We start from the raw sequence: 13,461 nt of genomic DNA, 5'->3' as shown, positions 1-13,461 counted from the left end.
CCAGTGCAGGCCAAGGAAGGGAGTATCTGACAGCGCCCACCCAGCCTAACCCTCAGCTCAAGGACAGGAATGAGGAGATGCTGGTGAACTGGCCATCCATCAGTACCTGCCTTCCCCTGAGGCTGCAGCCCCACTCCCAGGCGCCTGGCCAGGGGAGTTTTCTAGGTTCTGAGAGCCAAGTTGTCATCCCTGGGCTTTGAAGTTAAACATCACACAGCTGTCTATAAACAGGATTTTAATATTTGTATAAATAGGCCACAGAATTACCAAAACTGCAAGGACAGAGCATGGAAAACAGGTTTGAAATCCGTGCATAGAGCCCTCTGCTGGGCTGCCGCCTCTCCCCTGGCCGGCCGTGCTGTGGGGAATGCTGGAAGGGAAGGAAAGCTCCTCTAGGGGGCGTCTGCAGCGTGAGGACCTGAGCACAGAAGACTCGGCTCCCCATGCCTGCTGTTGACCTCTTCATCTAGTATAAAAATAACGTCAGTGGGCGGTGGTTGGAGTCTTGGCTACTCCAGGAGGGGGGTGACAGGAGGTGCCCTCCATTGTATAGGCCCTGGCAGCCGGCAACACCCCTGCCAGCCAGGGTGCAGTGTAGGCTGGTGGAGAGGGGCAGGTGGGCAGCACAGCACTGCCCTATCTTTGCACATGCCGGACAAACGCCTGCACCAGCTGGATCAGAGGCTCCTGACTCTCAGGGCTGGCTTTGGAGAGAGAGGTGGACTTGCCCTGCGGCGAGGGGAGGACACCAGTGGCAGGGGAGCTGGGGGCACCCCGGCGGAAGTAGCGTGAGAGGCTGGAGAGCAGCGTGCTCTACAAGAAAAAAAGTGGCTTGGTGAGGCTCAGCACATCTGGCCACTGTTCTGACCCTTGGGGGTTACCAGGCAGGACCCCACAGGGCTCTGGCCCTATTGGCCCAGCCCTTCCTATCCCTATCCATCCGTACCAACTCAGAGCTGAGCTCCTGCTTCATCCGCTGTTTGTCCCGGGGGTGCACAGCCGGGTCCCTAAGGTACCGCATTGCCTGAGAGATGAGCAGGTAGAAGCAGTTTTCCATGGTAAACATCAGAAGGGACCTGGGAGGAGACACAGGTTTTTGGCACTGCTGCAGAGGGCCAGGCTGGCCAAGCCTGAGAATAGTGGGCCCATGACTGCCCCAGCCCCTTATCAAATCCCAGAAAGAGCGCTTACTTTAACGTCCTGGTCCCTTCTGCCTGTGTGCTGAGCCCCACTGCCTGGGTGAGGGGCTCCTTCTTCTTGTCCAGCTGAAGAGAAGCAAGGGTAAAAAACTAAGACAACAGGAACAGCTCCCACTTACTGAGAGCTTCCTACCTGCATGTCCTGCACTAAGCAAATTTAATCAGTTACCTCATTTAATCCTCACAGTAATTCTCAGAGGTGCGGTCATGTTCAGTTTACAGAGAGGAGCAGGCTCAGGAGGCTAGGTACCATGCCCAAGGTCGGCTGGGAAGTGGGAGGCTGGGGGAGGAGCCGGGGGGAGAGGACAGTGTCTGACAGAACCAACTTACCTCTCCAAGCATGTTGAGGGCCACATTCACTGTGGCCAGAAGGGTCCCAAAGGAGGGGGCCACTTCGGAGTCAAAGGTGGGAGTGGTAAAGCTCAGGGCAAACAGGAAGTTGTATTCAGCAAGGTCCAGGGACTGCGAGAAAAGACAAGAGCCATCCAGGACCCAGTTAAGGCCCCAGGTAGCTCTTGGTACACAGCAGAGCAGAGCCTTTAGGGGAGGTGGTGCTGAACAGATGATGGCCAGTACCTGATCCAGCAGGATCTGGCAGACATCTGGGGTGAAGTGGCGTAGGGCTGCCAGCGTCCTGCTGAGGATCTTGAGAAGGCCATACTGGACTGTGTGCAAGGCCCGCTGCTCTGATGCCTCTGTGTCAGCAGCGGGCTGCTTGGAGGAGGAGGGGGCAGCAGAAGCAGCAGACGGTGGCCTCTGGACTCGCTGGGCAACGGCCGAGGGGAGGCCATCCCCATTTTTGTTCTAAGGAGAGTCAAGAAATGAAGGTGGAGCTCGGGAAGCCAGCGTGAGGTATTCCAGGCCCTCATGGCATAGGACGCTTACCTGTAAGTAATGCTGCAGCATCTTTCGACTGTGCAGGAGGGAGGTGCATGCCTGGCACAAGTAACCCAGGTTGACCTGGGAGAGACACAGGAGAGATGAGGGGATTCTCTTGTCAGCAGCCCAGTCACCCAACTAGACCAAACCAATAGCCCTCCATGTAACACCCACGCGCTCCTCTCACTCACTGCTGCTCTTCTCTCCTTCCCTCGTGCTCCCCTGGCCACTTTCCAGCTTAAAGCCCTTATAGCCACTAAGTACTCAGGGCTACAAACTTGGGGCCAGCAGGGCTCAGGACTGGACTGTCTCCTTGAGACCCAGCTAGGTGCCTGGTATATTGTAAGGTCCTAAAATAAAGAAGATGAGGCCGGGCGCGGTGGCTCATGCCTGTAATCCCAGCACTTTTGAGGTCGAGGCAGGTGGATCACAAGGTCAGGAGATCGAGACCATCCTGGCTAACACAGTGAAACCCCATCTCTACTAAAAATACAAAAAATTAGCCAGGCGTGGTGGCGGGCGCCTGTAGTCCCAGCTGCTCGGGAGGCTGAGGCAGGAGAATGGTGTGAACCCGGGAGGCGGAGCTTACAGTGAGCCGAGATCACGCCACTGCACTCCAGCCTGGGCGACAGAGCAAAACTCTGTCTCAAAATGAATAAATAAATAAAATAAAGAAGATGAGGATTATGGCTGATTCCATTTTATAGGAAAAGAATAAAAGGTTACAAATAACTGAAGTGACTTGGCCAAGGTCATACAACCAGCAGATAAGAGAAGCCTGCTTGGCTCTGGAGCCTGTGTTCTTTCCTCACCCCTTCTCCAGCTGGTTCCCACCTCCAGTTGTGTGTGTTTTTTTGGTTTTGTTTAGTTTTTTTTTTTTTTTTTTTTTTTGAGACGGAGTCTCGCTTTGTCGCCAGGCTGGAGTGCAGTGGCATGACCTCGGCTCACTGCAACCTCCACCTCCTGGGTTCAAGCGATTCTCAGCCTCCCCATCCTGAGTAGCTGGGACTACAGGCGCATGCCACCACACCCAGCTAATTTTTGTATTTTTAGTAGAGATGGGGTTTCACCATGTTGGCCAGGCTTGTCTCGAGCTCCTGACCTTATGATCCGCCCACCTTGAACTCCCAAAGTGCTGGGGATTACAGGCGTGAGCCTATTGCACCCGGCCATTTTTTTTTTTTCTCTTTTTTTGGGACGGAGTCTTGCTCTGTCACCCAGGCTGGAGTGTAATGGTTCGATCTTGGCTCACTGCAACCTCTGCCTCCCAGGTTCAAGCGATTCTCCCACCTCAGCCTCCCAAGTAGCTAGGATTACAGTCACGTGCCACCACGCCCAGCTAATTTTTGTATTTTTAGTAGAGACAGGGTTTCACCATGTTGGCCAGGCTGATCTCGAACTCCTGACTGCCTCCCAAAGTGCTAGGATTACAGGCGTGAGCCACCACGCCCAGCCCCAGGTGTATTCTTAAGGGATCTGAACCAAGATCTAACTGATAAAAGTCCAAGTTCTTAACCTACATGGCTGCCCTTGACTATGGAAGGAAACATTTAGCCAGAGTAAGCACATGACAGCAAACCCTCTGCTCCCCAAGGGAAAAGCCCCCGTTTAGGAACATCCTGCAATTCACTAGGGGTGCCCCAGCGAGAGCTCACAGCCTCCCTGTCTCCAAGCATTACCCCAGACTCCAAGACACCATCTGGGGCCCCCACCTGGATGTCACGCATGAGCTGAGGCAGGTGGAAGTGCCACTCCTTCATGAAGTTAGAGAGCTGCAGAATAAAACCCACGGTGTGGTCCGCCTCCTCCAGGCAGGCCAGACTCTGCACTGTCCTCACTGCGTTGAGGCACTGGGAGGAAAGCAGACATCAGGGATAGATGGGGATGGCTGAGGGACCTGACATACCCACACCTACCCTCCTGTGGAGAGGAAACGTCCCGGGCCCCCAAATGCTGAGGTGGCAAATAAATGGCTTAGTGGTACAACCAGGATTCTGACCCGAGACCGTTCCCATCCCCCAGCAGACTGGCTGGCCAGTGAGCCAGCAGAGTACTTAGAGCATCTCAGAAATGAAGGCATCGACAACCCTCCGCTACTGAGGCCCAGGCTCCACACCCACCTGCCCCATGAATGGCCCAGAACCCTTTTTACCCTGAAACTCCCACCCCTGCGATGCAGGCAGCCCCTCACCTGTAAGGTCCGCTCCTGGTGGACACCCACGAAGTCCAGGGCCTCAGTCAAGAAGTTGTAGCGCAGAGTTTTGAGCAGCCGCTCCATCAAGGACATGCACAGGCGGTAGACTCCTGGCCAAGAGGGGGCATCCAGGGACTTCCGAGAGGCACTAGGTGTCTAAGACACAAACAGCAGACAAGCTCAGGAACCCTGCTGAGAGGCAGGACCTCCTTGTAGTACAGCAAATAAGGCAGCCCAGCTGCGCTAAAAGGAAAAGATCTCCCAGAATAGACACAGCCACTGCCTGGCCACCCGGGCCAGAAAGGGGCCAAGGCCAGCAGATTCAAGGAAAGAGCACCAGGCTGAGACACAAGACCCAGGGTTCCAGACTCAGGTCTACCACTGACGAGCTATGCGAACCTGGACATATCACTGCCCTGCTCTGGCCCCTACATGCTTCCTCTAAGGGGTAGCTGGGCTAGATGACCAAATACTTCACGACTCTCATGAGAGAGAGAGGTTCAGGTGAAGACTACTCTTTTGAAGTTAGGAGATATCTGTTAAACTAGAAATAACCAAGGGACACAGAGGGCAGGGTGCTGAGGCCCCATCAAGCCCCCAAACCACCCACTTCCCTTCTCCCAGTCCTGGTCTGGTGGTGCAGGGGTGGAGAAGTCACAATGACACACTGTCTTTGGGAATGACAGGAGAGGACAGCTGCCTTGGCTAGAGGCCTGGTCCAGGGATGTGTTATCAATCTGGTTTAGTCTTCCTCACACCTGCAACGGGAAGAATCCATCCCATCTCCCAGAGGTAGTGCACAAAGGCCAGGCGGTGCCTTTTAGTGGTGAGTGTTTCTTTTGCTAGAGATCCGCCTGGGGGCAGGGAAGATTCTTCGCAACTAAGAGGAAAGCAACTTCCGGGGAAAGGTAGGGGAGGACACTTTTCAACTGGAACTGTAGGTTGGCCAGGCTGGGCCTCCTGGCAAGCTCCTGACACTCACCTGTGCTGTGCCGTTGGTGCTCAGCTGGTACACACTCAGAAGGGGCAAACAAATGCTCTGGGTGATGCCAGCTCCAGCCACTGCTGTGGCTCCCTGGGAGGAGGGAAAGACAGGGAATGAGATGGAGCCTGCCCCTGCCCTGCCCAGAGTAGGTAGGGCTCTCAGGCTAGATCACAGCTTCTGGGATTGTCAGAACCCACCCAGGCAAGCAAGGACGCTGCCTCCTGCCTTCGGGCTGGCCTCCTACCTGCTGAGTGCGAGCCAGGGTGAGAAGCAGATGCAGTGTGGCCTCAGTGAAATGCAGGTTCTGCTTCATGCGAAGGCTCACCTCTAGAGTGGTGAGGAGGGTGGGTAGGATGGGGAGCCTGCGGGTTACCTGCAGCCAGGAGTCACCATCCTCGTCTACCTCACACAGCTCCTTGGCCAGGTGCAGGCCCAGGACACATACCTGCTGGGGCCCAGGGGCAAAGATGAGTAAAAGGGGGAAGAAGAAGAGGAGGAGGAAGAGGATGACAGGCAGCTGTGGGCCTGGTTGCCCAAGACCTGCTTGGGTACGCACATTGCTAAGTGAGCTTGAGTAACACAGAATGCACTCTCTCCCATCCTGCCCCTCTCCTATGTCCAGCTCTCAATGAATAGCAGCAACTCCAGCCAATCTAATGACCAACCCTAAACTGACTGGAGCCACCCCCGCCTCTTCCCTCCCACCTCCCACACTGCCACCACCCTTGTCAGTGCCACCTCTTGTCCCATGTTGGACACTCCAACCAACTCTGCCACATGGAGTCTGAGGGACCCCTACGACCCTGCCCGATGCCACCTCTTGCTTTGCTACTGCAACCATCTCCTAAATGGTCCTGCTCCATCCTCTCTAATCTATCCTTGTACCAGTGGCCTTTCAAACTTCTTTTTGGCCATGACCCAGAGTCATAAAGTCTTTTTTTTTTTTTTTTTGAGATGGAGTCTCGCTCTGTCCCCCAGGCTGGAGTGCAATGGCGCGATCTTGGCTCACTGCAACCTCCGTTCCCGAGTTCATGCCATCCCCCTGCCTCAGCCTCCCAAGTAGCTGGGACTACAGGTGCCCACCACCATGCCCAGCTAATTTTTTGTATTTTTCATAGAGACAGGGTTTCACCGTGTTAGCCAGGATGGTCTCGATCTCCTGACCTCGTGATCTGCCCACCTCGGCCTCCCAAAGTGCTGGGATTACAGGCTTGAGCCACTGCACCTGGCTCATAAAGACTTTTTAAGACTGTACCCTCATGTACACGTTTACAGTTTTTCACTAATAATACCTACCCTAACATCACACAAAGCACAGTGATATTTTCTTAAACATTTTATTCTACTTTATTTTAAAAGAATGCTGGTTGTCGCCAGGCATGGTGGCTCACGCCTGTAATCCCAGCACTTTGGGAGATCAAGGTGGGCGGATTACGAGGTCAGGAGATCGAGACCATCCTGGCTAACATGGTGAAATGCCATCTCTATGAAAAATACAAAAAGTTAGCCAGGCGTGGTGGCGGGCACCTGTAGTCCCAGCTACTCGGGAGGCTGAGGCAGGAGAATGGCGTGAATCCGGGAGGCGGAGCTTGCAGTGAGCCAAGATCGCGCCATTGCACTCCAGCCTGGGCGACAGAGCAAGACTGTCTCAAAAAAAAAAAAAAACTGGTTGTAACAAAATGTGCTAATTTCAAGATTCTCTCTAATAGGTCATGATCCCATAATTTGAAAAATACTATTCAATACTGCATCCAGAGTGATCTTTCTTGGGCATGCCTGTAATCCCAACACTTTGGGAGGCTGAGCTGGGAGGATGGCTTGAGGCCTGGAGTTTAAGTCCAGAGTGATCTTTCTAGAGTAAAAATCAGATCAATTTTTTCCCCTGCTTAAAAGCCTTACATCATTTCCTATTTCACTTCGGATCCTGCATTTGCCCGCCACTACAATCCCTAAGTCATTGCTGAAAAGGCACCTAAGTCCCAGATCCGGTTAGAAGTGAGACTAGGCTCTCCCTGCACTTCTCTCATGCAGTGCAATGGGCTGCTTCTGCTCTTCTGCAGTGTCTCATCTATTAACCTTTCCCACCAGGTCGTGAACTCCAGAAGTGCAGTGACTATCTGTCTTGCTCACTAGTTATCCCCAGAGTCAGGCACAGAGCTGGCGGGCAGCGGAAAGGACGGATGGCCTTCTAGGGCACTCTCTCACCCCATCACGCTGGTCCCTGTGCCGGGACCGAGAACAGTCGTCAGTCTCCATGCTGTCCTTGTCCTCTGTGGCACTGCCTAATGCCAGACTGTGGCGGGTCTGGTCGAAGAGTGCAATCACTTCCTCTTGGAGGGTCTCACAGACATTCAGCACCAGCTGGGAGTACTGGGGGATGTCACTTACTGCAGAATAGACAGGGAGGGACGCTGTCATGCTCACCAGGCCAACTCTCACTGTATACCAAGGTTTCCTTCCTAGGAAGGGGCTGGGGATGTAGTAGGGAGCTAAGAGGGACAGCATATGTCCAGTGGGAGAGGAGGGAGAGACATGTGAGGGGAAAAAAATAGCTTTCTTGGGGTAAGAATTCCAAGACTGGAAACTCAAAAGTCCCAGAAGAAACGTGTGGCCCTAAGCTGAAGGAAGCCCCGCCTGGCTGTCAGCAGGAGTGGGCAGACTGCAGCTGCTGCTCCCCCTGCCTCTGCCCCTCACCTCTCATCTCCTTCATTTGCAACACTGTGATGAATGCTGAGAACACCTTGGCCTTGGTCTTCTCCATGAGTTGCTGGTCGGCCTGCAGCACTCCCTCCAGGATCTCCGTCAAGGGTCCAAGGATTTCATCCACAGAACCTAACTCTCTAGAAAGAATACTGAGTGGGCCAGGTGTGGTGGCTCATGCCTGTAATCCTAGCACTTTGGGAGGCCAAGGCGGGTGGATCACCTGAGGTCAGGAGTTCGAGACCAGCCTGGCCAACATGGTGAAACCCTGTCTCTACTAAAAATACAAAAATTAGGCATGGTAGCGCGCGCCTGTAATCCCAGCTACTAGGGAGGCAGAAGAATCACTTGAACGTGGGAGGCGGAGGTTGCAGTGAGCCGAGATCGTGCCACTGCACTCCAGCCTGGGCGACAGAGTGAGACTCCATCTCAAAAATAAGAAAAAAAAAAGAATACGGGGTGGGGAGGGAGACAAAATACCTCATAAAAGGCCACACACTGCCCCTGCTCCATCTCAGTCTGCCTCACCTCCTATCTGCTATGTCACTCCCATTCCTCAAGATGGAAAACCAGCCCAGCTTCCACCCACTATTTCTCCCTTTCAGGAAGGCAAGCAGGCACTGACAAGAAGGCTCTGGCCTTGGGCTTGCCTCTCCTGGCACAGCCTCACCTCTTCCACTGCCGGAGGAGGATAAGCAGCAGAGTGCACTTCATGGAGCCAAGGCGAAGGCAGTTCACTGAGGATGGAACTAGGAGCTGAGAGGAGACAGCACACCAGTCATAAGTCATTGGAAAGATTCGCATGCCATCCACAGGGCACCTCTGGCCTCATTGCCTTTCTTCCCCAGCAGTGAGCTCACAGGAGTGGAGTGGAGGGGGAGAAGCCAGGATTGGCATGGCAGCAGCAGAGCTCTGCTGGCCCACTACAGCCTCAGGCCTCCCAGGCCAGCGTGAGCCCTGTGACCTGACCATTTGTGCGGCTGGCTGGCAGACTCATGACCTCTGCTATTTGACTTCAAAGACAACCTCCCTGGGAGAAATGTGAAATCTCCCAGACACACTTACTAAGGCTTTGGTTCCATCAAGCACGTCAAGAAAGAGCTGACGACGCACCACAGAGTCAGTCAGGTGCATTATATCTGCCTGCAAAGGAACAGAAAAAGGTTTCAGCTGGGAAAATTTTCCAGATTTTAGAGGCCAAGAAACATGGGGTCCTTTGCTAGGCAATTAGTCATTGGTAAAACAGTCTCCCTGATTTAAAATAGGGCTTATATAGACCGGGCGCGGTGGCTCATGCCTGTAATCCTGACACTTTGGGAGGCTGAGGTGGGCGGATCATGAGGTCAGATCAAGACCATCCTGGCCAACATGGTGGAACCCTGTCTCTACTAAAAATACAAAAATTAGCCAGGTGTGGTGGCGCGCACCTCTAGTCCCAGCTACTTGGAAGGCTGAGGCAGGAGAATTGCTTGAACCCAGGAAGCGGAGGTTGCAGTAAGCCGAGATCGCACCACTGCACTCCAGCCTGGTGACAGAGCGAGACTCTGTCTTAAATAAATAAATAAAATAAAATGGGGCTTATAGTCTGGGCAACATGATGAGACCCTATCTCAACAACAAGAAATGTTTAATTAGCTGGGTATGGTGGTGCATGCCTGTAGTCCTAGCTACTTGGGAGGCTGAGGTGGGAAGATCACATGAGCCCTGGAAGTTGAGGCTGCAGTGAGCCATGATCGCACCACTGCACTCCAACCTGGACAACATAATGAGATCGTGTCCCCTAAAGAATAAAGTAAAATAGGGCTTGAAGGCCCTGCTGTTCTTCTGTCGACCCTTAGATATGGTCAGAATCAAGCCCAGGTTCACCTCCTCTTTGAGACTCTGTCCTCCCTCTGCTTAGAATCCTTGAAAGGCTTCCCAGTGCCCGGGAAACGCAAACCAAGCTCTTCAACATGGTACAAAGACCCCAAAGGATCTGGTCCAACTGACTGTAGTATCAGTCCCATCTGTGCTCACTCCAGTCCAACGCTGCTTGCCTCTTTCGTGAACATATCAAGCTCTTTTCCACTGCTGGAACTTTGCACTTCCAAGTCCATCTGCCTAGACTTCTCTCCTCCACGGGCTCCACCTGGAAGGCTTCTTCACACATTCAGCTCTCAGATGGGACATCACCACTCAGAGAAGGCCACCCTGACTACTTCTATCTCATGTGTTCATTACCACAGCACTTTAATTATTTCCTTCACTGCAAATTATCACTATCTGAAACCATATTTTTTATTGGTGAATTTGTTTATAATTTACCTCCTCCATCATAGGACACTCTCTATGCGATCAAAGATCTTATCTGCCTTATTCACTGCTGTATCCCAATGCCTGGAAGCATTCCACTAATGCCATTAAGAGAATAAATGGGTGACCAACATCCTGGACTTAGGTTTCTTTCTCTTTTTTTTTTTTCTTTTCTTTTGTATAGGTAGACAGGTGAGACAGAGAGTCAGATAGGTTTCCTTTGGGGAAAGAGGACGGTGCGATTTTCAGAGCTACAATTCAAGAACTGCTGCCTAACTAGGGCCTAAAAGGCAGGTGACATAAAGGTTATACCCTGGGGAATCAACCATTCTCAAAGACAGGTGAGCCTTTAAGTGTGTATAGAGTCTTAAGGGTCCAAAACCACTATGCCACAGCAAGAGTAGCCACAAACCTGCCCCTCCTAGGCTCAAAGCTCCAAGCATATGGGCAGTCTGGCACTAGGCAACAAATCTCACAGATGTAGGAGGTGCTTGGAACAAGTAGGCATCTATCAAGCTGAAGTTGTTCATGAAGTCAAAAGATTAATCTGGGCCAAGCGTGGTGGCTCACACCTGTAATCCCAGCACTTTGGGAGGCTGAGGTGGGTGGATCACCTCAGGTCAGGAGTTCGAGACCAGCCTGATCAACAAGATGAAACCCCATCTCTACGAAAAATACAAAAATTAGCTGGGTGTGGTGGCGGGCACCTATAATCCCAGCTACCTGGGAGGCTGAGACAGGAGAATTGCTTGAACCCGGGAGGCGGAGGTTGCAGTAAGCCAAGATCGCACCACTGCATTCCAGCCTGGGTGACGGAGCAAGACTCCGTCTCAAGAAAAAAAAAAAAATTAATTTCGATACCCCAAGGAAGAACACTTCAATACCAAGTCCTTATGATACAGCGTGATGGTGTCAAACCACAAAAAAGCCAAGAACAATGCGTTACTTCCAGATGTTATCTCTCTCTCTCTCAAAACCAACTCCCAGTAGAGTACAGAGACAATGGCCTCTGTTCTTTTTCTAAGACCAGGAAATGCAGTTTCTAGAACCAATGACAAACTGCTTTTTAGAGAGGGTGCTGCTACAGCTGTCACAGCTCCCTGCTGACTAGTCAACAAGTATTTATTGACCTAGCGTCTACAAGGTACACAGCACGAGAAGACAGTTACAGTTACACCTTTGCACAAGAGGCAGATGCAGCCAGGGAGCAGCTAAGACCCAGCCAAGGCCTAAGGGAGGTACAGGAGACTTTAGGATCTCTGAAAGGATTTCAAATCACTTCTCTGCATTCCTCTTAATGGTCTCTTGGACCCAACACCCTCAAATACCCCACAGTCCCAATCTCTAGGCATAGAACCTATTACAGTTTAGCTCTCAGGGATAAACCCTGATTAATTCTTCCTCACAAGGAGCTTTATCTGCTAGGCATCTCAACGCATCATTGCTAAGGTACCAAAGTGAAAACTCTCCCCAAAAGGGTCTTACATGAGTGGTGGCAATGATGAGAAGCATCCTCCAGGCGGACACCAGCATCTGGTACTCTGACAAGGAGGTGCAGCTGCTGCCTTCTGTTTCGGCCACGTGAACTGCCAATGACTTGACATACCCTGACCAGTAGGCAAAGCGTTTCTCGATGGAAAATTTCTTCAGTGTGTCTTTTAATGACTGGTCTAATGAACCCCTACATTGTCAAGAAAAAACCTCCAGTTAGATTTTCAAAGCAGATGGGAATATAATGGGTACAGACCCTTGCTGAGGCAGAGAAAACAACCTCGCATGGGCTTAAAGGCAGGCGGCTCCAGGACACCTTCAACGTGTGGGTTAGGCTGAGGCCTTTCCAGGATTCCTCCTCCATAAAATCCCAGTTGCATGGAGTTTGTTTCACAATAACTCCTTCTGACAATCATAAATGCCTTCGGTGGATTGGCCAGGAACACAGCTCACTGGCCCTCCATGAATGGTTCCAAACCAGTTCTCTCCTCTGCCTTGGCTCTTCCAGCCATGCACCCAGTGGTAGGCCACCAACTCCCACTCCCCCAACCTTCAGTTAAAATCTCAAGAGGGGAAAGTACTCACTTAACTACATAGTATATCTCCAAGCAAATTATCTTCATGATTAGGGCACAGGTTTCCAGGATGCTGGGCTGTGGAGACAGATGGCAGAACAGGCAATTATCACATCTCTGATCACTAATCTCCCCCAGTATATCAAACAAGGAACAGAGCAGGGGCCCAACACTTGCAGAACAAGTTAGTACAACCCCTGTTGAATGTGAATGGCCTGACTTGCAAGAGCAGAAGCGTTAGGTCCACAATGTCTCCAACTGAATGGAGAAGACCACAGAGCCACCAACACACAGTACTGCAAACCACTTTCCTTCCCAAAGCAAGACATCAACGGGACAGAAAGCAGGCACTTCCCTGAGAAAGACGTTTCTAGTGAAGAGAACATTCTGTTGTTTAATTAGGGGAGGTATCATTGTCTACAGCCCCATCTCACAGCCCACAGCCTTTCCTCCCAGGGACTTGCAGCCACCATCCTGCCCTCTGCCACAGCTTACCTCTGATGTTTCAGAGGGAGGAGAAAGGGTTCCAAACAGCGGACTGGTTAAATTTTCCCAAAACTTGGGTCTAAAAAGGAAATAAATGTTTGAAATCGTAACTTTTTCCCTCTCACAGTCATTTTCTCCTCTCTCAAGCTCCCTTTGGTGGTCACTTCATATTTTACCAGTCTCAATCCTAATATGTGTCTGATAAGTCAGTTGTTCCTATATAAATGAAAGGTTTCCATAGATAAAATTACATTTTCCTCTTATGAATCACACTTGTGCATTATAGAGTTGATCAACAAAAACTCCAAGATTCCTTCCACTGTAGATTCCCAAAAGCCCCACAGAAGAGGAGGGAGGGAGATAAGACAGCAGACTCCCAAATTTAGCCTTTTAACACTCCTTCCCTTTGTGCCAGCAGGTCCAATAGAACAGAATGTTTCATTCAATCCAGTGACTTGAGCAAGCCCCTCTCTCCTGAATCTACTGTTTCTCAAGAATAATGAGTTTTGATGCAGCTAGTTAGCAAAAGGCAGGAACACAAAAGCAACTGAACCTTCCAGGTGCTTAATATTTAAAGATCCTTAATACTTGCAGCAGCATTAGAAAGAGAATTAGTGTAAAACTCCCAGGTATTGAACTAGGACTAAGCACTCTTATTCC

General features: G+C 51.4%; 1 protein-coding gene across 3 annotated transcripts in view; it reads right to left on the bottom strand.

The window, feature by feature from the left end:
- Window positions 1-218: 218 nt before the first annotated feature.
- The window catches only part of NUP188 (nucleoporin 188), a 62,961-nt gene continuing 49,718 nt past the window's right edge, over window positions 219-13,461 (bottom strand). For all 3 annotated transcript variants that reach the window (XM_054501160.2, XM_054501161.2, XM_063650401.1), the window contains 17 exons: window positions 12,811-12,880; window positions 12,326-12,393; window positions 11,735-11,930; window positions 9,023-9,100; window positions 8,628-8,713; window positions 7,952-8,097; window positions 7,463-7,644; window positions 5,502-5,702; window positions 5,255-5,347; window positions 4,270-4,428; window positions 3,791-3,928; window positions 2,085-2,159; window positions 1,776-2,003; window positions 1,530-1,661; window positions 1,192-1,265; window positions 947-1,076; window positions 219-813 (listed from right to left, as the gene is read on the bottom strand). In XM_054501160.2, the coding sequence (XP_054357135.2) occupies window positions 637-813; window positions 947-1,076; window positions 1,192-1,265; window positions 1,530-1,661; window positions 1,776-2,003; window positions 2,085-2,159; window positions 3,791-3,928; window positions 4,270-4,428; window positions 5,255-5,347; window positions 5,502-5,702; window positions 7,463-7,644; window positions 7,952-8,097; window positions 8,628-8,713; window positions 9,023-9,100; window positions 11,735-11,930; window positions 12,326-12,393; window positions 12,811-12,880 (2,233 nt within the window). In that variant the 3' untranslated portion in view covers window positions 219-636. The remainder of the gene's footprint in view (window positions 814-946; window positions 1,077-1,191; window positions 1,266-1,529; window positions 1,662-1,775; window positions 2,004-2,084; window positions 2,160-3,790; window positions 3,929-4,269; window positions 4,429-5,254; window positions 5,348-5,501; window positions 5,703-7,462; window positions 7,645-7,951; window positions 8,098-8,627; window positions 8,714-9,022; window positions 9,101-11,734; window positions 11,931-12,325; window positions 12,394-12,810; window positions 12,881-13,461) is intronic.

The sequence above is a fragment of the Pongo pygmaeus genome, chromosome 13 (assembly GCF_028885625.2).
Source record: "Pongo pygmaeus isolate AG05252 chromosome 13, NHGRI_mPonPyg2-v2.0_pri, whole genome shotgun sequence".
Classification (NCBI taxonomy): domain Eukaryota; kingdom Metazoa; phylum Chordata; class Mammalia; order Primates; family Hominidae; genus Pongo; species Pongo pygmaeus.
This window is presented reverse-complemented; position numbering and strand designations above follow the sequence as displayed.